Genomic DNA, 26,018 nt, shown 5'->3' on the forward strand with positions numbered 1-26,018 from the left:
TGGTACTATTTATCAATAGCCGAAAAAAGAAGTCTAGATAACTATTATTGTGAAATTCACGAGAGAGAGAGAGAGAGAGAGAGAGAGAGAGAGAGAGAGAGAGAGAGAGAGAGAGAGAGAGAGAGAGAGAGAGAGACCCTCCACTACCCCAGGAAATCCTATAAATATGCTGATATTCCTAAATTTGGGTCATCATACTGTGGTTTATTAATAGACAGACAGCGAGTAATGAAGTTAATTATTGGAATAGTTGCAAGATCAAATGTGATATCAACAAGGTTATCTTCAGAAAATAGAGAACAGCATGAATAGCCCAAATAGTTTTGAGGAATTTGATTTAAAAATAGTTCATGGCTGTCCGCTGAATGGTTGTATCAGTAATCAACTCCTGTAGGATAGTGCAAACGTCAGAACGTCCTTTGCCCGGAAGGTTGCTACTGCAGAGACGTCCTCTATCTTCATATCTAGAATCTAATTACATCTAACTCTAAGTGAATTAAGGGATGTTCCCTTCTCTTGTTAAGGAGTCTCCCAACATCCCTATGGCCACTTCTGTTTTTTGTTTTTCTTTTTGCTATTGGTGCCTGTCTTTGGAATTTTCTTCCTTCTTATGTTTTCCTGAATATATTCCTCTCGTTCATTATTAAGCCAACACATTCTTTCTCCCATTTTCTAATTTCCTTCTTCTGTTGGTTTCTGGGCTAAAACTGAACTTCAGTTAACTCGACCCCTTATCTTTTGCTCTTGAAAAAGATATAATCAAACTATTCTCTAATACAGGAGACGGACCCAAGTGCTAAATATACTGTGGCCATATGGGGAACGAGAGATACTGTTAAAAGATTATAGGGAAATATTTATCAAGCAGTTTACTTCCGGTGTTTGGAGAGGATTTCTATCTGATAAGGACTCAAAGCTACCCAAGCTCCACATAAATCCTTACGTCCATATAAAAGAAAGACTTTGTTGTGGTTTCCTTTGTTTCGGTAAATTTCAACTGCAACTCTCCCAATACTCGAATCACAAAGATGATTGAAATTGATATTTGTTTGAATTAATCCTTTTAAATATCTTCTTAGATTGTGTATTTAAATGCATTTCTGAGTTGTCTGGTAACATCGAATACTAACCTAAGATTCATTTGCAGTATCATCTTTTAGTTCCAATTAGGAAGCTGTTCGAAGGATATGCCTTGTCTATGTCCATTTGTCGGAAATAGTTCTCATGGGTTTCAGGGAAATTGGGGAAGAGGGGGGGGGGGGAGATGGGACAAGGGAGCGTTGATAGGGTTTCGAAATAAATCTGGAAAGCCAATTAAAAATCCATATCTAAAACAGTTTCTGTAAATCCATGAAATTTTGTGATGGTGTGAATTATGAATAAAAGAATTTTAGATGAGATTTTGAGGTAGAACAAGATGCCAATTATGAATGTACTAGTGTACGAAACCCGTCATAAATGGCGACTAAATATTTAAATAAATACCGTTATGCACGCATGCTCACACAAACGCACTCCTCTTACCGGTGTATGGCTACTACCAATCCCCCTTGAGGGATGGGAGAGTTGAGCGTGACCGAATATATATATATATATATATATATATATATATATATATATATATATATGGATGTATCTATATATGTGTGTATATATATATATATATATATATATATATATATATATATATATATATATATATATATATATATATATATATATGTATGGATGTATTTATGTATGTTTGTATTTATATTTTTATGCATATATATATATATATGTATATATATATGTATATATGTATGTATATATGTATATACTGTATATGTACATATGTATATATATTTGTATGTATATGTATATATGTATATATATATGTATATGTATATCTATCTATATATATATATATATATATATATATATATATATATATATATATATATATATATATATATATATATAGAGCCACATTTGCTCTTTATTGTGTAGGCGAGGTAGCTGCTCTTGGTGAAGCAGCCGAAGTTTGGGGGACGTGATTTACTTGTAGGCAAAAACCTTTTTCTACTGATGGAAATGCGTGCTGTGAATACTTCCCTAGTTTAATGCATGCAACTTTATCGGAAAAAAAAGTAACTGTCTATTGTCGAGGAAATATAGCTGATATTCGCTGGCAAAAGTCGCAGTTGAGTAAAAGTACATCATTTCTGTTAACGGGAGTAAAATATATGATTTATATGCCCATAAAAGCATGAAAATTAGATATAATTGGCCCAGAATAATGATGAACTCACGAAGTGTGTGATCGCACGTTGAGTGAAAGCTTCAGAGGGAAATATGTTCTCGATGCGCAGACAGGTAAACACCTTCGTTCACAAGTATGTATAGAATACCATTACAGGGCCAAGCGAGCAATTTTATTACCTGTACACCATTTACACAACATTATTGTGCGTCCTTATCAATTATATCTTTTACTCCTCCCTCCCCCCAAAAATATAGCACAAGATTAATTATCATTACTTCAAAAGTTCAAACTTTCCGGGAAGGATTTTTATATTGAACAGGAAGACACAAGTTTCTTTTCATAATTGATTTATGAAGGATCTATTTTAATGTTACTGTTCTGGAAATATTCTATTTAAGTTGTTCATTATTTCTCCTGTAATTTTTTTATTTCCTTTCCTCGTTGGACTAATTTTCCCTGTTGGAGCCCTTGAGCTTATAGTATCCTGCTTTTCCAACTAGCGTTGTAGCTTAGCTATCATCATTATTATTAGTAATAATGATAATACTAATAATGATAATGATGATAATAATACTTTTGAAAAACTTTTATACAAGTAATAGTAAGTTCCTTTGCGATGAAGTGATCTCGAAGCGTGTGCCACACGCTTAGCAATGACATAATCTCTCTCCCTTTTGTCTTTTACCTTTAGCATGTTTGCTTGCAATTCATTTTAGAAATCTGGTTAGTAAATCGTTGATATTTTTGGCTAGTTGGATATGATGTGCTCATTGTGATGGTTATTTTATCATCATCAGTATTATTATTATCTTGATTACAGCCACGAAATCTTGCAATTTATTAAAGACTGGCTTTTTGTCTTAGAAAAGTGTCATGATTGAGATTAGTATAGACTAGTGAAATTATTCAGTATTTGGTTGCTCGTTACGTAAACTGCATATAAGCAAAGTTTCGTTCAGGAAAAGTGTATTTTATAGGAATTGTGTTTGATATTACATAATACCAATTCACAATGCAGCGGTTACTGCTACTGTTACGATACTGCTACAAGTTTCTGTAATATTTACCATTGAAATTGTTCATTTTTTTACAAAGGAAATTCGCCAAATTAAACTATATTTATAATAAATATATTATGCAATTATATAAGATAACAAAGAAATCGCTCATGTGTTTGAAATAAAATGTTGCATAAGTATTTTACAAATAAAAAAAAATTGGATAGTTTTACCTTCGTTTTCCGTTATCCACTCCCAAATGAGTTGGATGGTCCCGAGTTGAGGGTGGGTGGGTGGGCGGATGGTCAGGGTTGGATGGGCGGTTGGGTGACAGTGGGCTTCAAGGCAGGTGGGTGGGTGAGTCAGGTAGACGCACTTATGCCCAAAGGTGACCAAAATGGCAACAGCAGCAGCAACGTCGAATAGAACAACTTGGTTTTACTTCCTTGTCCTATTGCTGATGTAATAATACCTGATCAGCGTCGCGTTCATTTGGTATTCATCTAGCCTTGTTTGGTTAACCTAGCGGCTTTATACTGCCCGGGGTCGTTCAGTTTCCTGGTGTTAGTTCATCCGACCTGTTTGTTGAATATTGAGCACTTTGAAAGGTTTACCAACTTTGAGAAAAAAAATGATTACGGATTAATCACCAGTAAAGACCTTATGTCTGAAAAATAATTGTCTTCTGGGTATAACCACTACAGTGCACAGTGGTCGACGTTTTTAGAGAAAGAAATTAATTATTCGATAATAATCTTCTGACGATATTAGATATCGCTAGTTATTTCACATACATATGTGTAACATTACCACAGAATATTGCATCGATTGAAATTTTCTATTTATAATCAAAACACTGCGTTAGAAACACAACCACTATACAGTAATATCCAACCAACTGTTAGTGGCAGCAGAGAAAACTTCGAAAGTGAACGTAAACACGGCTCGCGTGCTCACCGTACCACGTGTGTGTCCGCTGGGAGTCGCTCCCCACAACAAACTGAGCGAGATGTAACAACTCGGGAATGGATCCTCCTCTGTAACAGATCGCGGTTCAACGTGAAGGTTTATTGCTGTGTAGGGGATTTTCTGTGGGAGGGGGCGGGTAACGAGGGATCTCGCTGTTGCCAGTGGTGTGGAAAGGGGGTCAGCAGATATAATTTGTAAATTATACCCTTTTGCTTGGGGGATGGGGTGGGGGTCTTGATGTAATACGGTGGGAGAGATGCATGTTCGTGATCTGGTCACGCTATCTAGTTTTTATTCGCATAATACTTGCGTTTTGTTTACATCTCGCGATGAGGGAAATATAAAGGCTGGAACTTATAACAATAACAATTTGATGTTAAATTTTAATATTATTTTCATCCCCACCCTAAAATTAATAATGAAATTAAATGGTGTGTTATGAATTATTATAAGTGAAAGTAATTAATAAAAACTGGAAGCAATCGTAAAAAATGTCGGAAAGCATATATCATAATTGGTTTGATAATGCATAATTAGAATAATAATAATGTATTTTGCATGGTAAATTTTACATGAATGATTTAAGAGGCAATTTCTTATTAACTAAGGGATAATACTGAAATCATTCCGCATTTAAAACATGATTTTACTATTAATGTGTTTTAATTTCTCGTGCAGTAGTTAACAGAGAGAGAGAGAGAGAGAGAGGGGGGGGGATTCGCATTGCAGAAAACAGTTCCATAGAAGGGGTGCTAAAGGAAATCAATTTATAGCATCCATTTAAATAGCTCATCAAATAGAAAAAAAAGGGCACAAAATCGTCCCTACCCATAAAAAGAGAAGGGGGAAACCTGAAAGACCGGAGAGACGGGGGAATTGTCACTTCCAGATTGTGGGAAACTTACACACGGAGCTTCTCAAACGCATGTTTCACAAAAGCAGTCTCAGCGCATACCTCCGCCAAGAGCAACTATCAAAATATCCTTTATCTATCTAAAAAATATGAAAAATGATCTCAGGCATATGATATTCTTCCTCTAAAGTAAAGTAAAATCCTCAAAAAGGTATCTTAACAGTTTGCTTGACCCATCATTGGCCCCTAGCCAACCTTTGTCCAAAAGTTCATTCAAAGCCGTCAGTGAATTTTTTTTTTTTGCTGTATCTTGGAGAGAGGCAACGCGGTTGAACCAGCATAACCTCCGTCGATCTTTGTTGGCAGGAGTAATTAATCAATACCGTTCCCCTTTTTAGCAAATTTGTTAGGTAATGAAACACCTCACATAGCACGTGCCGTTGGCAGATTAACCCACCGGATGTAATTATCTTTGTTTTTTCTTTCTTTACTCTTCTTTGTCATTTTTTAATTGATTAATCCCGATTTCCGTTTCGTAAATCAAATTGTAATTTGCCGATATTATTTTGATTTGTGTACCGTTTCATGAAGGTTTGATTGTGTATAGAGCTTTTCTTGGTGAATGTTTTATTTTGTTTTTCAACTTTCATGAGGAAATTCCAAACCTACGGTTAAATCCTTTCATACAGAAGGAACGTAATGTTCCTTTTGGTATATCATTAATGACCACAATTGATGCGCTGCCAGTTTAAGCAATGCTTATAATAATAAGGAATTTTATTGTGCAATTTTATTGAGCCTGGTGTAATAGGAAGTAATCCTAAATTTTTTTCACGTTTGTTTGTATAAGTCCAGTTTACAATGTTTCCATCCTTTGTGTTGTACACTCACAATAGAAGTTCTTTGGATTGTCCCCTAAAACCTGGATTTTTGTATCTCTTTGTTAATGTGCTTTCTTTGTGTTCGTGTTGGAAGAGGTTAGCCATTGTTCTGGCAACCAGCATGTTTTCATGTGATTGCCACATGAAAGTTGGACGGAGGTTACGTGTTCGACCATTTTTTAGGTTTTGTTTGTCAGCTCAGTCCTTAAAGCATTTCCAAAATAATTCTGGAGGGATTTCAATTCTTAGGTTTTTGTTGTTGTTATTTGTTAGTCTTTGTTCTTTATCAATGGTGTTTTTTTTTTTTTTTTTTTTTTTTTTTTTATTGAGCTTTCGTCTTATTCATTGTTCTGAAAAAAAAAAATTCCGTTCTTGTTTGTTGGTGTAAATGTCGAAAATAAAGTCCATGTGAACTTATAAATGAAAATTTTCTGCTTTGTAAAACTATTAAACATCGATATTTAGGAATATAAGAACTTTACTAAAAATGTATAGATATTTTACAATATGCTCGCAAGGTAACGATCTTACATAATAAACTTCCTTAGCTGTGGCAATGAAAAATTAAGTAAATTTTTACCGTAAACAAAGAGATTTTTGTTAAAACAAACATTAATATGTCTAAAGAGATAAGGAAGTGCTTTATCATGTTTTAAAAGTGTTAAATTATCTTTTTGTCAGCCTAAAAAGGTTTCCCCAGTGTCAATTGAAGAGTGAAATAGTTGCTTTTCAGCTATGAAGGTTATCGACATCATGAAGGGTCTCTCTCTCTCTCTCTCTCTCTCTCTCTCATATATAAGTTTTGCAACTTATGAATACAAGGTTACGTGTGACGCAGCTCTTAACTTACCTTCTCAGTTGTGCTCTGCTGCCGTTCTCTGATAGGCTTAAATAAAATCCTTAATGGTTTAAAGGTTTAAAAACCGCTCATAAATGGCAGAGGCAAGGGACAGTGACATTGCCCTATCAAGCAGGACAATGCCCATGAGATTGACCATATAAACATATGATCAGCGCCCAAGCCCCCTCTCCACCCAAGCTAGGACCAAGGAGGGCCAGGCAATGGCTGCTGAGGACTCTGCAGATAGACCTATAGACTACCCTAACCCCCCCCCCCCTTAGTTCACAAGGGCAGTGAGGTTGCAGAGACAAAAGGAACTAACGAGTTAGAACAGGACTTGAACCCCAGTCTGGTAATCACCAGGCAAGGACGCTACCACCAGGCCACCACAACCTTTAAAATGAACTGCGAGTTAAATGTTTAACATTACTTTGTGTTAATCTCTACTCAAACTTTCCCTTTGACGGCAATAAAAGAAATGCATCTGATGGTGCCGTCAGCAAACTAGGTGTTACAGCTAAGGCTTCCAAAACGTATAGACATGGTGGTACTTGGGTCACTCGTTCAATAAAATTTTCGAATATCGCTCTATTGAATCTGTTGATGTCAGCATCACTCGATATAAACTCGATATAATTTTGTAGGAGACAAAAGTGTTTAAATTGCTGTACTCTTTTTCTCGTCGATAGTCATTAGAATTCAGTTCGTTGGATTTTAATGCAAAATATCATATTTGTTTTTCAGTAAATTATTTCAGTAGGAGTCTTAAAATCATAATCGCATACGCATAAGTAGTAGTGCGTTCTACTCCCTTAGCAAAGTAACAGCATCCACATTGTGTCGAGGTGCCACGGTTTCATTCTACCTCTCACTATCACTAGATGTCTTTCATTTTTTTTTTCGAATTAAAATTTTAGCGAATGCAATACTTTAAACATTGTTGTTTGTGTACCATACTACTACTACTACTACTACTACAACCCAAGTTACAACCCTAACTGGAAAAGCAGGATCCTACAATCCCAAGGGCACCAACAGGGAAAATACTCCAGTGAGGAAAGGAAATAGATAAATTATATAATATTATGGGAAGTAATTAATAAAGATATAAAACATCTTAAGATCAGTAACAACGTGGAGATAGGACTGTCATATATAAACTATGTGGAGAGGCTTATGTCAACCTGTTCAACATAAAAACATTCGCAACAAGTTTGAACTTCGTAAGGACCACCTATTTAATCGCCTGATTAGGAAGATCATTCCACAACTTGGTCACAGGTGGTATAAAACTTCTAGAGTACTGTGCAGTATTGGGCTTTATGATGGGGAAGGCAATATTATTAGAACTAACAGCATACCTAGTATTACGAGAAGTATGGTTGTCTGGGAAGATCTGAATTCGAAGGATGGTGAGAAATATGAAAAATCTTATGCCACATGTATAGGGGACTAATTGAACGACGGTGATAGAGGTTAATGTCTACAGTAGATCAGGAATAAGAAATTTAACAGACCGTAAGTTCCTGTCCAACAAATTAAGATGATAATCAGCAGCTGAAGACCAGACAGGAGAACAATACTCGAAATAAGGCAGAATGAATGAATAAAAACATTTCTTCAGGATAGATTGATCACCGAAAATCTTAAGACTTTCTTAATAAGCCAGTTTTGTGCAATTGAAGAAGAAACAAACTGAATCTGTTTCTCAAAAGTAAATTTGCTATCAAGAATCACATCTAAAGTTTTAGGAGTTGCATATAGTAAAAAAAACTAACAATTCAGAGTTCTGGATGTTCAGGAGCCACTATCTTTGACGTACTTACTGTCATATTTTAATTTTTAGCCTTTAACTCCATGCCACATAATTTGCAGCATGAGCTAATTTTGACTACGTCTCTTGTTTTTTTGTTGAATTTTTATATCCTTTGATTTTATTGATTTTTTTACATGTTTTAGATGTTTGCGTTTCGATTTAATGTTCATTCATGCTTATTGCATAGCAATATTTATCTATTCTGATGTGTTATTTTATTGAGAGACGATCACATTTTCATTTTTTGGGGTGGGGAGGATTTAGCAAAACATACGCTCTTTCTGCGCGTGCTTTTAATATTGTAGCTTACAAAACTTCCACTAGAAAACAGGAACAGTGGCTAAATCGTGATTAGATGCACCTTTTTATGCATTACGGAAGCACGCACACAAACCGAGTTCACATAAGGAAGTTACATACGGTAGTTCTGTCAACCATGATTTTGGCAAAAATAGATGATAAGATATTCTATTGTATTTATAAATAAGTACAAATGTGTTGCATTTACAGTGTTTACACGTCTGAGATTTGTAAAGGTTCTATAAGAATCAGTGTAGTGGAATAAAAATCTAGGAAATTATGTTTTATGAAGTATCCGGTAGTGATGATAAATCAGAATATATATACTATAGAATAGATATATGGCCGTGTAGATTAAGTATAAACGGAAGAAGAAAAATATACTCCTGAGATAGCATAAATATGCGGAAAGGAACAAAAATATAGGCGGTAAAATATGTAACGTGTTTGATATGCTGTAACAAACAAAACTAGAAAATCACTAACAGTGCAGACCTCCGCTACAGCAGCTTATTTCTCGAAACTAGCTAGTCTTAGGGTTAATTCGGTTGACCTTTCGCTCTACCACGACCTTGACCTTGACCTTTAACTTAAGACTTCCAAAATAGAATCACTTCCACGTCTCAACATAACAATTAATCCCCGAAAGTTTCACTACTTTGAGTAAAATTGTGGCCAGGAAGTTGTTCACAAACAAACAAACAGATAACGAAATTGCAAAGAAAGATATGTCACAACAGTACGAAAACATAAACATAAAAGTGTCCGACTACGAACATATAAGCTAAAATAGGCCACAGTACGATTTTTTTTTTTCTCTCCGGTACGACGCAAAAAGCGAGGCACGTAAACAAAGACATGGTGGAGATCATACATGCATGAAGCAATGGGAGGGAGATGCCAGTGTTGTTTTCTTCTTTCGAAACCGAAAATTCCAACTTCTTGATGTTTATATCATTTATAAATTTATAAATCGAGGTTTTTATTTTCTTCGGTGGCCTGAAGGTTTCCTAGTCTGGAATGTAGGTCAGACATTGCACCCATGTGCCAAGGAATAGCCGGTACGGTTTGGAAGTGGGCGTTATGGGAACGGTTTTCTGGAGGGGCGGCCCCTCCAGAACCTTAATCAGAGGCCAGTGTGGACGTCGTTGAACGCGAGAGAGAGAGAGAGAGAGAGAGAGAGAGAGAGAGAGAGAGAGAGAGAGAGAGAGAGAGAGAGAGAGAGAGAACTGATTAGTCACACACCCAAAAAAAAATTTGCGCAAGAAGCAAAGAACAATAGATGAGTATAAAGATGGGATGTGTTCAGATATAATCTGAATTCAATTGAAAAAATTCCAATCGTTTGTCTCCGATATATTAAATCTTTGGCTGAAGTGTCAAAAAAATGGATAACGCTCCTAAAAATTAATTATAATCCTTATCGTTAATTAAATAACATTTCTTAGAAAGCTAACATTCTTCAATGCAAAAATACAAGATAGAAAAATAGGATGGGTCATCTAGAGTCCTAGACAAGGTGGCCTTTCACCCGCACCTCTAAAAATATTCACGAATAATTTTTGAAATACTTTGTAAACAAACCAACAAGCAAACTGACACGAATGATATTGATGACCAGCAAGAATTTTATGCGATTGCCTCACGCACATCTGCCAGAGGTAAAGACTTTCACAAAGTCAGCAATTTGCGGTTGAGCGTTTTTATGTTGCAGTTTTAGCTCTGTCGAGATGAGTGACGAAGGAGGAGTCCATTTTGCAGCGAAAGTTCTATGTAGCTTTGGTACATTTTTGCCTCCTCCGAAGATGAGCTACAAGGAGTTACAAGGATTTTGGGTGCCTCAAAGACTTTTTTTCTTTAGTTTGCAGAGACTTCATTTGCTCTTGGGTAGAGCGAATTAGTTTAGACGTCTAGTTTTATGATTTTGTCTGGACTTATTCTTGAATTCGTTTACTGTGTTACTGTTCACTACATCTGCTGTGTTTGTCGTAATGTACAGTATGTCTTAACCTATACCAAAGTATACTTTATGTAATTCATTTCGGATAGTCATGGCATTGACGTACGGGTCAACAGGAAAGTCTCTAGAATTTGAGATATATGAGAAAGGCGATCCTGATTTATTTATCTTTACTTTTTAATCCTCAATGCGGATCGGTTGCATCCCGTGTCTTGAATTGCGTCGTCTTCCATTTTTATTTCATTGCTACAATACTTAATTAAACACGGAATGATTCAAAATTTTTTTTTCTTTTTTTGCGAGTTGAGAAATCTTTGATGGCTGTTTTTTTTTTTTTTTTCATCTCTATCAAACATTGTATTTCCATACTTAAAGCAAATAATATTCTATTCTGCTTATTTTTCTCAGCAATGTATTTTTGTGGTGACTTGCTTATGAACTTGGTAATACGTAGGAATCTTTTACTATATCAATTTTATTATGAACTATTATTTTGCTCAATCGTAACAGTTTGACGTCACGCCCGTTCATCCAGGTGACGTGAATGTAAATTTGACATCTATGTGAGTTGCCTTGTCCAGTTCGGCGGTACGATGCTAAAACTCACCAGGAAAGTCGCTTATGTGAAAATGTCACGAGAGATGAAGTCACGCCAACACATTTTCTGGCATTGGATAGGATTTGATACCATCCTGTACTCGAAGTAACATCATGATTGATTGATTTATAGGTGATGGGAATAATGGGTGAAAGAAGAGTGAGAGCAGTTAGCTAACTAACCACGGTAGGGAACAATTTAGAAAATCAAGTATTTCTGTAAGAGTAATGTAAAGAATGCTTTAACCACAATTTTGTTTATATGAAGGTACATTTTAAAAGCTTTTTATATATGCTAAAAGCTCTTAATACAAATTAGAAATAAAGTTTTCACCTGAACATTATTATTATTATTATTATTATTATTATTATTATTATTATTATTATTATTATTAGCTAACGAACTGGAATAGCTTTTAACTACTTGATATAAGGTTTGACGGTTAAGTGATAAAAACGGCAGAAACTTCTATAATGGTTTTCTTTGAGAAGCTTCGTCTGCCTGCCATCCGTATGGCTTCTTGTTCAGAGTAACAAAAGGAAACTAGCGAATCATCTGCCAAATTACCTGGCGCTCAAGCGAAAGTTTGCTTTCCAAGTTGTTGAAGTAATTGCGGTCTCGTAAGTATGGTCTTCATAGCGTGAAATCGTAATATTCTTAATCATGGGATCTTTTTACTGCTGTACAGACGCAAAAGCGATGCGATTTTTATAGGTAAAATAGATTTGTTGAATGTAAATTTGGGCAAAGGTAATAAAAGTTGATGCCTTAAAGATTGAGTCAGTAGATTTTCTTGCTTGAGGGTATACTTAGGCACATTGTTCTATCTTATTTCTCTACCTCTTATTTTGTTAAGAGTTTATACAGTTTATATATGAAATATTTATTCTAATGTTACTGCTTTTAAAATATTTTATTTCAATTGTTAAATACTTCTCTTATTTCCTTTCCTCACTGCGCTGTTTTCCTTGTTGGAGCCCCTGGTCTTATAGCATCCTGCTTTTCCAACTAAGGTTGTAGCTTAGCAAGTAATAATAATAATAAATGATCCGATTTATATATTTTCAAGCTTACTTTAGGTACAATTTATTATATATTTTGTAGGTAAGCTACAACTGTATTTGGTGAAAAGCAGGATGTTACAAGCTCAAGGGCTCCAACGGGGAAAATATATACCGTGTCATTTTTGTCTTTTATATATTTAAGAGTGATGCATAATTTACAGTTGTATGTAAGACTTTCTGAGTTTTCAGTAATCATATTGATAACATTTATAATAATAATTATTATGAAGGCTAAATTTTGGGTTGATAAGAAATCTTTATCTTTATTGTTTAAGAGCATTTAGAATACATCTGGCATAGGTTCTTTTTTGTCCATGCTACCTGGCCACATATAAGTTGTATCTGGATATGTGTTGCTTCACTGGAAACTTTGTAACTTGAGTATTTCCTTGGTGATTTCAAGGAAAACGCGGGTAAAATATCCTATGCATCTCTCTCTCTCTCTCTCTCTCTCTCTCTCTCTCTCTCTCTCTCTCTCTCTCTCTCTCTCTCTCTCTCTGTTATTTCCATCAAAGGATTATCAATGATGTCCTTCTGAGAAAAAAATATTTTTTGTTTCTTTTCGTGCGAGTGAAATCTTTCGATGTAGTCTAGTTTTTACTGGTGTTCCTTTCCGTGTGATTTTCTTTTTCAAGGTGTCATTCAAACGTTAAGTACATGATGATAATTATATTTCTAAGAAAGTAGGATTTTATAACGGTTCTTAATGACAAATATAAAGTTGAAATAATGACTCGAATAGTCTCTCTCTCTCTCTCTCTCTCTCTCTCTCTCTCTCTCTCTCTCTCGGTGCCGAATTCCCTACTCTGCCCTGGTGACCACAACCTTGTGGCTCATATTCCAGTCCAAATTTCTCTTTCTGCTTGTTTATACCCAAGTCAGTTTTGTCTTGCCTTGAGTTCAGTTAATTAAGCAATTATCACTCATTAATTTTGCAAGAGTTTGGCGTAAAAACAATCATATACGCAATCTCTCTCTCTCTCTCTCTCTCTCTCTCTCTCTCTCTCTCTCTCTCTCTCTCTCTCTCTCTCTCTCGTCTGAGATCGATTTATCGACCAACTAGATGAGAAAAATTCCCTTCTGAATCACAAGAGCTTCGTGATTTGTGAGTCTTGAAACAATCTCATTTTCCATTTTATTAATCTTTATCACTTGTCCAAGTTATGTCTTTTCTTTCGGGAAAGTGTGGCTTCTTTTGTAGTCCCATATCAACTTATTCCTCGGGTTGTCTGATAGTCCGTATGTTTGTGTCTATTTCTTTGTTTGACTTTCCATCCGTCTTTCTGAGAGATCAGCCATGTTGGTTTGTCATTTTTATTTTGTTCTATTTTTATCTCTTGGACTTAGTGTTTACATTGTTGCCTATGCTACATTTTTATTTGGTAATCACTGTGTCAGTTATGCTCGTTTCTTTTAATAAGAAGAATAATTCTTATCCGATCTGCTTAAACACATTAAAATATCCCTTCGTTCTGAAATTTTAGTGTTATTCAAATTTATTCTTACATGTCAAGAGGTGCTTTTTTAAAAGACCCGCCAAGAAACGGAAAATAACAGACAAAGTCTAACGATTGAAAACTTATTCCATTGTTTCGCAGTATAAAGTAGATTCACTGATGATTGTCATGTGCCTTTGTTTTGGAAAAGGGGTCCGACGGAGTCTCTTCGTTTCCCGCCTGAACCTTTGACAACAAAGGGATCTACAGTGTAGATCTGTCGGTGCATGTAGGAGGTTGGTTGGCTGTCATGCAGGATGGGAACGGCCACCTGCCCACCCACACACACAACACTTATTATACAGGTTCCAGGTGCCAGGATTCACTCTTATGCTTTGTTTGTGAAATTTTGTTTTTAATGTTATGATTGTTGCGAGTAGATTTACACTTTCAAATGTTCAAAATGACCCTCCGTTTGGTAAATACATTTCGATCGAACAGAAATTCTATGTACATCATGGAAATTCTCCAACAGTTTTTAATTTGGTAGTAGGTTGGCCTGGGCACCAGCCACCCGTCGAGATACTACCGTTAGAGAGTTATTTGGTCCACTGACCAGATAGTACTACATTGGATCCCTCTCTATGGTTACGGTTCAATTTCTTTTATCCTACACATACACAGAATAGTATGGCCTATTCTTTCCACATTCTCCCCTGTCCTCATACACCTGACAACACTGAGATTACCAAACAATTGTTCTTCACCCAAGGGATTAATTACTGCACTGTAATAGTTCAGTGGCCCCTTTCCTCTTGGTAAAGGTAAAAGAAACACTTTAGCTATGTATAAGCAGGTCCTCTAGGAGAAGGACGCTCCAAAATCAAACCATTGTTCTCTAGTTTTGGGTAGTGCCATATCCTCTGTACCATGGTCTTCCACTGTCTTGGGGTAGAGGTCTCTTGCTTGAGGGTACACTCAGTCACAGTGTTCTGTTATTTTTCTTCTCTTGTTTATTTTGAAGTTTTTATATGAAAGATCCATTTTAATGTTATTGTTCTTGAAATATTGTATTTTGATTTTTCATTTCTTCTCTCGAGGTGTTTATTTATTTCATTTCCTCGCTGGGCTATTCTTTCCCTGTTGGAGCCCTTGGGCTTATAGCATTTTGCTTTTCCAACTAGGATTGTAGCTTAGCTGCTACTAATAATGATGGTGTAATGTTTTTAATCGTGGATTTCGGTAGGAACTCACTACAATTGTTCAAAATCCAACTTGTAATTTAGAGGTGTTGGGAATATATGTATCTGGTATCGCTTCATACTTGAGATCATTTTCTGAAGAAGGCTTAATTATAATCGTGTTTGTGAAAATAAGATGTTATATCCCATTTTCATAAAGCTTCGTTTCTATAACTTATTTCATCATCATCATCATCATCATCTCCTACGCCTATTGACGCGAAGGTTTCTCGGTTAGATTTCCCAGTCGTCTCTGCCTTGAGCTTTTAAATCAATACTTCTTCATTCATCACCTCCTACATCACGCTTCAGAGTCCTCAGCCATGTAGGTCTGGGTCTTCCAACTCGTTTAGTGCTTTGTGGAGCCCATTTGAAAGTTTGGTAAACTGATCTCATTCATTCAAAGAGTCAGTTCAAGCCTACTTGTTAAGTTGAATATCATTGTTTTAAATCAGTTGAATGTGAAAATTAGACCTTTCTTAAGTATCATCTCGAGAATTTGTAAATTCATGTTTAGAACGAATTTGTGAATTGGTATTTAGCGGGTGTTACAATGCCGAATTGGGCTAAAGGAATCTTTTTCTTCAACTAGTAAGCGTTGGCTTAAATTGCATAAACAAATGAGAGAGAGAGAGAGAGAGAGAGAGAGAGAGAGAGAGAGAGAGAGAGAGAGAGAGAGAGAGAATATATAAAAGAGGGAGGGTGTTAGGATGTAAATTACAAGATCATCGATTAATCATTTGGCTTTGATGTTTTCATGTCGATACAGTTTATAAGGATTTTGGAACCTGGATAGAAAAATAGAACGTGGCCATGAAAGCAGCATTTTTAGAAGCAGAGTAACAATGTGAAACATGATCATGCACAGTGATGATAGAAGGAAACCACAAACTGGAAAACATAGTCGAAGGTAATCGAAGAATAGATTGGATAGTAGATACAGATAGAATATATATATATATATATATATATATATATATATATATATATATATATATATATATATATATATGTGTGTGTGTGTGTATATATAATATGTATATATATATAATATGTATATATATATATATAAAGAGAGAGAGAGAGAGAGAGAGAGAGAGAGAGAGAGAGAGAGAGAGAGAGAGAGAGAGAGAGAGAGAGAAGTAGAAATGTTATCTTGGAGTTATTGAACTTGGCCGTTGGAGCATCTTAGAATGGAGGTGAAAAACTTCACAATTCACTCGAAGCAACATTTTTTTTTTTTTTAATGATTATTCATAGTGTAATTATTCTTACGTAACAACGCAAAACCCAATGGACGTGAATAACATGCATGTCAACACCAAGTATGTAAAATCTGCGAAGGATCTCTTAAGAAATCCTTAAAGTTTCCTTAGGATTCTTATGCATGGGAAATATGATAATCTTACCTTTTCATATATTCATTTTGACAGCATTTTGTGTAGATTTTATGTCATAATAAAAACACAATAACAAAAATCTGATAGGGGCAATATTCTATGAACTCCAGTCATTTCAGAGATGTCAGTGGACATTGGAAAAAGGAAGAGGAAATTTGTGAAGCACTCAGTACAGCAAGGGAAGAACTAGAGGGCTTTTATCACATATATTCATTTCAATGTCCATTGCATAAACCAAATCTCATGAGACAACGAGAATACAAACGAGATTTACTCACATCATTTGTTCCGATGTACGATAAAGAGAAATACGTAAATTATAAATGACATATTAGCAAAAAGATAGGTTGGTAAGTTGTAAAAATCCGTAAAGAATCAATTCTACCGTAAAAAGCAAAATTCTTTCAAAAACCCGTAAGTTGTACAGGTAAACCGTAAAAATTGGCATGTATGAAATAGTAAGATTCCACACAATGGAATGTTGTTCCAGGAAAAAGAATTAAAAAGTGAGGTTGAACAGAACACACTCAACAAATGAAAGTACATTGATTGATCGTACATGATTAATAGTAAGTAGAAATAAAACACGCTAACGTGAGCTCTCTGGCACGCTATTCTATGTTTCGTTATTTCCTTTCCTTCCTGTTGGGGCCTTTGGGCTTTCAGTATCCTGCTTTTCCATTATCCTGTTTTTTCCAACTAGTGTTATAGCTTAGCTAGTAATCATGATATCTGTGTGTATGGAATTTATGCTGAGAGAGAGAGAGAGAGAGAGAGAGAGAGAGAGAGAGAGGAGAGAGAGAGGAGAGAGAGAGAGAGAGAGAGAGAGAGAGAGCTTGCTGATGACTCATTCGTAAACTGATATGGAAGGGATTCATCAGCATTATCAGCATTGTTTGTTTGATAAATCTCCCCTATCAAGGAGAGAGCAATAGCACATTGATTAATCAACCTGCCAAGAGTAGTGATCCCTTACTCAATATTATTGATTACAAATCTGCCCCTGCTTCCTTTCTTCCATCCTGCTGTCCAACTTTGTAAAATTGGTGTTTACTCTCTCATTGTATATAATATTCTATGGTTGTGACTGACAAGAGCCAACCTTAGATTAGAAACAAATTGGTAAATCTATTTTATAGAGAGGTTTCGCTAAAAGGAATTGCGATGGACTTTTTTTTTTTATTCTAAGAAACCATTCATCATCATCATCTCCTCCTATTCCTGTTGACGCCAAGGGCCTCGTTTAGATTTCGCCAGTCGTCTCTATCTTGAGCTTTTAATTCAGTACTCCTCCATTCATCATCTACTTCACGCTTCATAGTCCTCAGCCATGTAGTCCTGGGTCTTCCAACTCTTCTGGTGCCTTGCGGAGCCCAGCTGAACATTTGGTGAACTAATCTTTCTTGGGGAGTGCGAAGAGGTAGCCCAAACCATCTCCATCTAACCCTCATCATGATTTCGTCCCATATGGCACTCGGGTAATCTCTCTTATAGTTTCATTTCTTATCCTGTCCTGCCATTTAACTCCCAATATCCTTCTGAGGCCTTTGTTCTCAACTAAATTTATTGGCGATTGTTTCATTGTCATACCACGACTCATGTCCATACAGCAACACCATTAGGATGTAAAAGTTTGTCAAGTTCTTTCTGAGTTAGGTATTTATGGATGCATTCTTAGTCATGTTTTAGTTCACATATTTAATTTAACTCTAATATCATTTTACAGTTATAGTTTACCATAGATTTAGATATGTTTTAGTAATATGTCATTCACAGCCAAAATTACATTGCCGAAAATCTTTGTAATAATGAATTAGTAAAGAAAACACAATAGAAATATGGTGATTTTGGGATTTGATTGAGTTAAGCATTCGGCAGACAGTCCAAAAACATTAATCAAAATAGAATTCCTTTTCCTCATGCTATCATAAGGGAATAATTATACGACTTTAGTTTATCCCCGAGAAGAATTTTAGTTTCTATAACTGTGGTTCACAAGTGTTCGGCCTTCGCCAGCAGAGGACCCAGGGGGTAGCTTCCAATGCTTAAATGGGGGAGGTTATATTGGGTTTCGAGGCCCCTGGGGTAACCAAGGGGTGGGGTTAGTATGTAATAGCCAATATGGCTGAAGATCGTGAGAATCTCTCTCTCTCTCTCTCTCTCTCTCTCTCTCTCTCTCTCTCTCTCTCTCTCTCTCTCTCTCTGTAGGGTGTTGCAGCCGAAGTCATGTATAAACGCTCTGAACTGGCAATTGTATGTTAAGGCCTCTGTACCATGGTCTTCCACTGTCTTGGGTTAGAATTCTCTTGCTTGAGGGTACACTCGGGTCTATTATATTATCTTACCGTATTTCTCTTCCTATTGTTTTGTTAAAGTTTTTATATTTTATATAGGAAATATTTATTTTGATGTTGTTCCTGTTCTTATAATATTTTATTTCCACGTTTCATTTCCTTACTTGGCTATTTTCCCTGGTGGAACCCCTGGGCTTATAGCATCCTGCTTTTCCAACTACGGTTGTAGCTTAGCATGTAATGATAATAATAATAATAATAATAATAATAATAATAATAATAATGATAGTAATAATAATAATAATAATAATATTAATGATAATAATAATAATAATAATGATAGTAATATTGATAATAATAATATTAATGATAATAATAATAATAATAATAATGATAATATTAACTGGGTACTTAACTAAAATTCAGTTTATCTAAGCAGAAAATTGTGTACCTGGCTGTTAGTCAACAATTACTGGTCGTGGCTGTGGTGGAAAGAAAAAGAAGGAACGATAAACAAAAAACAGGTAGACCAGTGTCTATGGCTCTCTCAAAATAAATGTATGGCATCAAAACAAGACCACGACAAGGATAACCCGTATTCTCTCTCTTCTCTCTCTCTCTCTCTCTCTCTCTCTCTCTCTCTCTCTCTCTCTCTCTCTCTCTCTCTCTCTCTCTCTCTCTCGTTATTATTAGGAGTAGTAATACTATGTGCAATGTGTAATTATTGCCAGGTAATGATAACACACGACTTAATGTTTTGAATGGCCAGCAGATTCTGAATGGACAGTCTGCAGCATCAACAAGGTCGCCGTGCTCTGACGTCTAATTCTTACTCAAGGTTACAGCGTGTGCCCTGTCAGGGTGAAAATACCCGCTGCTGGAGTCCTTTGGCTTGTATAAGTCCAACACCAGTCTTGCTTTTCTCGACGACTAGTGTTGCGATAACCTTCTGCATCAGAGATGTCACCTTATTTGGCAAACAGTAGTACTGCGTCGTCTCCTGTCTAATCTCTTGCGCCTCTATTTTTAAGGTATTCATTGGTGGATTCAGTCGGCTATTGATGACTTTTACCAGGAAATTGAACTTTGATCGAGCTAGACGAGTCTCTTTTAGACCTGGACCGTCTTTTAATTGAAAGGAGGGTTGTTGTATCGGGGTTATGTATCATTCGCCTTGTAAACAAAAGACCACGTGGTTGTCTTTCGGATTATAATGGCGACGCAAAGAATGAATTAACGTCACAATTATTTCCTGTTGATATTAAATTATTCTTGATTTGTTTTTGTCGCCATAAACTCCCATCTTCATCTCGTCCAGTCGTGTGAACTGTCCCACATGCCAGTTTGTTGTCACCCATAATATAAGGTATTTAATGGAGTGCCAGTTGTGAAGTGGGACTGCCAGTCATTATACGTAATGAGTTCTAGAAATGCACTGAATGTGACTGACAGAATTTTGTCAAGATGTTCTTTTGCATGTGTTGGTGAAATGCTGCTGTAATTGCAATTAGTAAGCTCTCTCTCTCTCTCTCTCTCTCTCTTCTCTCTCTCTCTCTCTCTCTCTCTCTCTCTCTCTCTCTCTCTCTCTCTCTTTTTCCCACCCCTGACCAACTCTTTCCGGATATAGCTACTGATTCGGGAGTGTGCTTCGGTAACCCACATCGTCACGCAATATGCCGTGAAATTCAAAGTCCACGTGAACAAATTGGCTGGATTATCTTAATCTAATTGTCATATTATTTCCTCCCGCAATTGATTTAACATGAATGAATATTTACAAGGGGATAAAGGGGGCAAAGTAATCCCCAAGGCAAGCTCTCTCTCTCTCTCTCTCTCTCTCTCTCTCTCTCTCTCTCTCTCTCTCAACGATGAGCTGTGTAATATGTGGGTGACTCATGAATGGCAGATAGCGGTAATACCTGGACATTGCTGCCCAAGGTAATACCAAAGAAGTATTAGGTACTTCCTAGACATTTATACTCAAGCTGATGTCTGCGTATTAAAAGGCATCGTCTGCCAAAGTAATAGCAAGGATTTGGGAGCACTTGTGAATAGTTGCAGGTCCCGTTTCAGGAGAAAACGTCCTCAAAACGGCGGAAGAGTCTTTTCTTATTATGTCAGCAGTTATCGTGTTTATTCTTATAGATAAACCGTCCCATGCTCTATATTATTGTTTAAATCATGTATTTGTGTTATACGATTTTATGTGATGGAAGAGAAAAAGATGTTGAATGATGAATGTAGAAGAATATGATTGAACGAGTGTTTTTAGTCTGTAGCTTTTACCTGACAGGGTTGGAGAAGATTAACGTATGGTTGTGCCGGGTGAGGAAAGTGAAAGGATTGATTTTTATATACGGTGAACATGAAGGTGAATGAAAATGAGCGTCTTGAGAAAATGTGTTTGGAATGGGGTCTTGATTGTTGGGCATGTTGTGTTCCCAAAAAATTAATTTCACAAGTGTATTTTTGAAAAGTAAAAAAAGTGAATTTTTTGTACTATGATTTTTATTAATACAGGTGGATGGAAGAGCAATTTGATCATTGTAAGGGAGAGAAGAAGTTTATTAAAGGTATACCTGATCAATGTTTGGATGAATCATAAGATAGAATAGATAAAATTGCAAGCAAAAGATAACTCATGAGTGGCATAGTTGAGAGGACAACATCCTTAAGATCAACCATAAATATATATATATATATATATATATATATATATATATATATATATATATACACATATATATATATATATGTATGTATGTATGTATGTATATATATATATATATATATATATATATATATATTAAAACTCAAATCAGGACCAAACAATGGCTGATAAGGACTTCAAGTTGACTATAGGGTCCCTGAACCCCCCCCCCCCCTATCCCTTCACCAGAAAGGTGAGGTTGCTGACACTGATGGTAACTATGGAGCTTTAGCAGGTTCTGTTGGCCTTTTGGTAACGTCCTTGCCTGATGATCGCCAGATTGAGGTTTGAGTCCCTCTTAAACTCGTTACTTCCTTTGGTCACTGCTACCTCAACATCCTTGTGAGCTAAGGACGGGGTGTTTGGGGGAGCCTATAGGTCTACCTGCTGAGTCATTAGCAGCCATTGCCTGGCCTTCCTTTGTCCTAGCTTTGGTGGAGAGGGGGCATGGACGCTGATCATATACTTATAGGGTCAGTCTCTATGGCATTGTCGGGCTTGATAGCCCAATGTCACTATGCCATACCTCTACCATTCATGAGCGGCCTTTAAACCATCAGCGGGGCTTGAACTCCCACCCCCAGAATGCTAGTAAGGGACATAACCATTAGGCTACACCTATCACGAAAAAAGGGGGAAATGCAGCTATAATTGTAGAGAGAATATACGAGTTTGATAAGAAGGAAGTGAGATTGACGTCGAGGGGAAAGCGTGGTGGAAAGGGGAGGATTCTAAATGATTGTAGGGCGGGAGTCTTTAGGAACTTTAGGGTCAGAATTTATTGATTATGGATGTAGGAAAGCAGAGGTAAGTTAATTATAAAATTGATATCGGAATAAGAGATGTCAATGTAGAGATGCTGTCTGTATTAAAGGCAGTTGTAGATTGATAGAATATTTTTTAGAATTATTTTAATGTGAGGAGCAGAGATGAATGACGCATGAATTGAAATAGGCAATGTAAGTAGGAGAGCCCTGCCTTCATAGGATTAATCAAACGATGGAGGTACAGTGGTGAGATTGTGATCAAATAGCTGACTTGGATTTTAGATGTCTGGAAAATAGAAATGTTTCCGAGGAATTGGTTTGGAGGATAATTGTTATTTTTGTTTATAACGGTAATCTTTATACTTAAGTTATAATTTTAACTGTTGAACATTGTGGGTTTAGGCAAGGAAGAAGGGACGTGGATCAAGTGTTTCTTTTGAAGCAACGTTGTGAGGAGATTGATAGTAAGGGGTGTAGGACGAATGCACCTGGAAAAAAAACTAAAGAAAGAATTGAAGAGATGAAATATGAAGAAAGGTCAAAATGTATGGTTTATGTGATACATTGTTGAGAAAGATTAAACATTTTCTTGATGGAAATTAAATTTGTAAGGATATGTAGACAGGAGACTGTTTAGAAGCAACATTGTCTGTCTATATTGTGTTATGTCTTTATGGCTTGATATCTTTATGGATAGGGTTATGTAATGAGTCAGCAAAAAGGACATTGCATTTAATTGTAAAGTTGTTTGTTAAGGCAAGGGATTTGGAATTTAGTGTGGAATGGTTGATATTTCCTGACATTACAGTACTGATTGGGGAATATGGAGAGAAACTGCTGTTAAACTTGAAATTGTATTAAAGAAGAGACAGTTGTAAAATAATGTGAGCAAGAGGAATGTTGTGAGGGAAGTTGGCAGCCATGAAAATGTAACGGTGAAATTTAAAAGGGGCACTGGAAATATATATACTCATAATCCTTAAGGATACAGTAATAGGAAATAAATGTAAATATGAGGGATGAAGATACCATTAGCGAGAAGAGGATCTACAGAAGAGGTGAAACCAGTTAACAATCGGTGTGCAAACAAAAGATTTGAAGTGGTAGACCAACTCTGCTCTATCGACGTGGAATGTGGATGATAAATGCAATGGAGAGGGAAAACTAGAAAGCTGTTGAAATTATTCTGTTTGGAGACAGCATATTTGATATAAGAAATGAAATAAGAAATTTCAAGATACGTTGAGATTTTTTTTTTTGGTCCTAGAAATTAAGAATGATGAAAATTGTGTACAAATCTTGAGTTCTGTAAAAGAAGGAAAGGGAAAAACCAAGAAATTGAGGATAGACGAAATCTTAGAAGCATTCGAAAGAGAGGGCCATGATATCCAGTAAGTGAAATATTGCTTGCAAGGGAGAGGTAGGCCTAAGTTTCAAAGCGTTTGCAGTTTGTTTCTAGGTAGTAGGCTGGCCAAGGCACCAGCCACCTGTTGAGTTACTACCGCTAGAGAGTTTTTGGGTCCTTTTGACTAACCAGACAGTACTTCATTGGATCCCTCTCTCTGGTTACTGATCATTTTATCTTTGTCGACCCATACATATAGTCTGGCCTATTCTTTACACATTCTCCTCTCTCCCCATACACTTCACAACACTGAAATAACTAAATAATTCTTCTCTCTAAAGATTAACTACTGCAAAGTAATTGTTCAGTGGCTACTTTCCCCTTGGTAAGGGTAAAAGGGAGAGACCAGCTATGGTAAGCAGGCCTTCAGGAAGAAGGAAACTCCAAAATCAAACCATTGTTCTCTAGTCTTGGGTTGTGCCATAGCCTCTGTATCATTGTCTTCCACTGTCTTGGGTTAGAGATCCCTTGCTTGAGGGTACACTTGGGCTCACGATTCTATCGTGTTTCTTTTCCTCTTGTTATTTTGAAGTCTTTATAGTTTATATAAAAGATGTTTTTTAATGCTATTGCTCTTAAACTTCTCTTGTAAATTTTCCTTATTTCCTTTCCTCGCTGCTCTATATTCCCTGTTGTAGCTTAGCAAGTAGTAGTAGTAATAATAATAATAATAATAAGAATAATAATAATAATAGTAATAATAATCATTAATAATGATAATTAATAATAATATTTAATCATTAATAATTAATAATTAGTAATAATTAATAATAATAATAATTAACAATTAATAATAATAATAGTAATAATAATAATAATAACTACAAATGGTTTAAGTGTGATGTCTAGTTTCGCTTCGGTTCAGAGGTATAGATGCGAATCCTGGGAAGGAATATAGAGAATTAATTTCAAATTTTGATTTTTATTCTTGAGACAGTAGATTCGATACTAAAGACTATTTATGGCTCACTATTTTAATATATGCCAAGTATAAACATTTCAATTCGCTACGATGGTGAAGATGGGTTGATTTCAATTCTAAGTACAAAATCCAGAATTCGACAGGTATAAGTACAGATGCATTGTCATTGACTTATCTTTCTTCGTGGCTAAGTGCTATGTCACTGTTGTTACAAGTTTCCTGGATCAGGGTTCGATTCCCGGCCAGTCACAAGCTATTGTCTTTGAGTGGTTTCGCCTGGAGCTCTGATCCCGAGGTTGGTAAGATAATCCAGACATTGATGTATCAAAATATATGGCATATTTGAATATATATATATATATATATATATATATATATATATATATATATATATATATATGATAAATTTTGCACATTTTTACGTGTTTTTCATATTCAAATAAGCCATATATATTTTTGATACATTAATGTCTGGATTCTCTTAACGACCTCGGGATCAGAGCCCCAGGCGAAATCACACAAAGACAAGAGCTTGGCTCCGGCTGGGAATCGAACCCTGGTCGGCAAGCCTGTATAGACAGTGACTAAGCCACCTGGCCACGAAGAAAAATCTATATATAATATATGGCTTATTTGAATATATATATATATATATATATATATATATATATATATATATATATATATATATATACATTAAAATACACAATTTTCCGTGTATTTATGATAAATAAAATAACCCACAATGTATGAAAAATAGAAGTTTATTTAGCTTTCGAAGGGACCATCTCCCTTCCTCTTCAGAATACAAATGGTTACAAATTTTTTAAAAAGAGTTACAAAAAGGTTCTTAAGAGATAAAAAGCCCGTTACAGTCTTGTAACGGGCTTTTTATCTCTTAAGAACCTTTTTGTAACTCTTTTTAAAAAATTTGTAACCATTTGTATTCTGAAGAGGAAGGGAGATGGTCCCTTCGAAAGCTAAATAAACTTCTATTTTTCATACATTGTGGGTTATTTTATTTATATATATATATGTGTGTGTGTGTGTGTATAATCATCATCATCAGTCGTGGCTAGTCCACTGCAGGATAAAGGACTTTGACATGTCCATCCCCTCGCGTCTGTTTATGAACCGCGATCTATTTTAGTCATCTCTGTTAAATATGCTGGGAGTTACGACACATATGAATATACTCCATGAAAAAATCCTCTCTGCGACGCTCAATAATGATAGGCGTTATTCACGGTTAGCTGCTCAGAACAGAAAGCCATTGTTAATTAACGGCGTTTAAATGGTGTGAACGAGGCCACTTTCA

General features: G+C 35.9%; 1 protein-coding gene across 1 annotated transcript in view; it reads left to right on the forward strand.

Moving 5' to 3' along the window:
- LOC137652747 (persulfide dioxygenase ETHE1, mitochondrial) overlaps positions 1-26,018 on the forward strand; it is a 74,868-nt gene that overhangs the window by 2,048 nt on the left and 46,802 nt on the right. The window contains exon 2 of the mRNA XM_068386153.1: positions 14,232-14,333. Coding sequence (XP_068242254.1) covers positions 14,232-14,333 — 102 coding nt within the window. The remainder of the gene's footprint in view (positions 1-14,231; positions 14,334-26,018) is intronic.

This window comes from Palaemon carinicauda, chromosome 14 (genome assembly GCF_036898095.1).
Source record: "Palaemon carinicauda isolate YSFRI2023 chromosome 14, ASM3689809v2, whole genome shotgun sequence".
Lineage (NCBI taxonomy): Eukaryota > Metazoa > Arthropoda > Malacostraca > Decapoda > Palaemonidae > Palaemon > Palaemon carinicauda.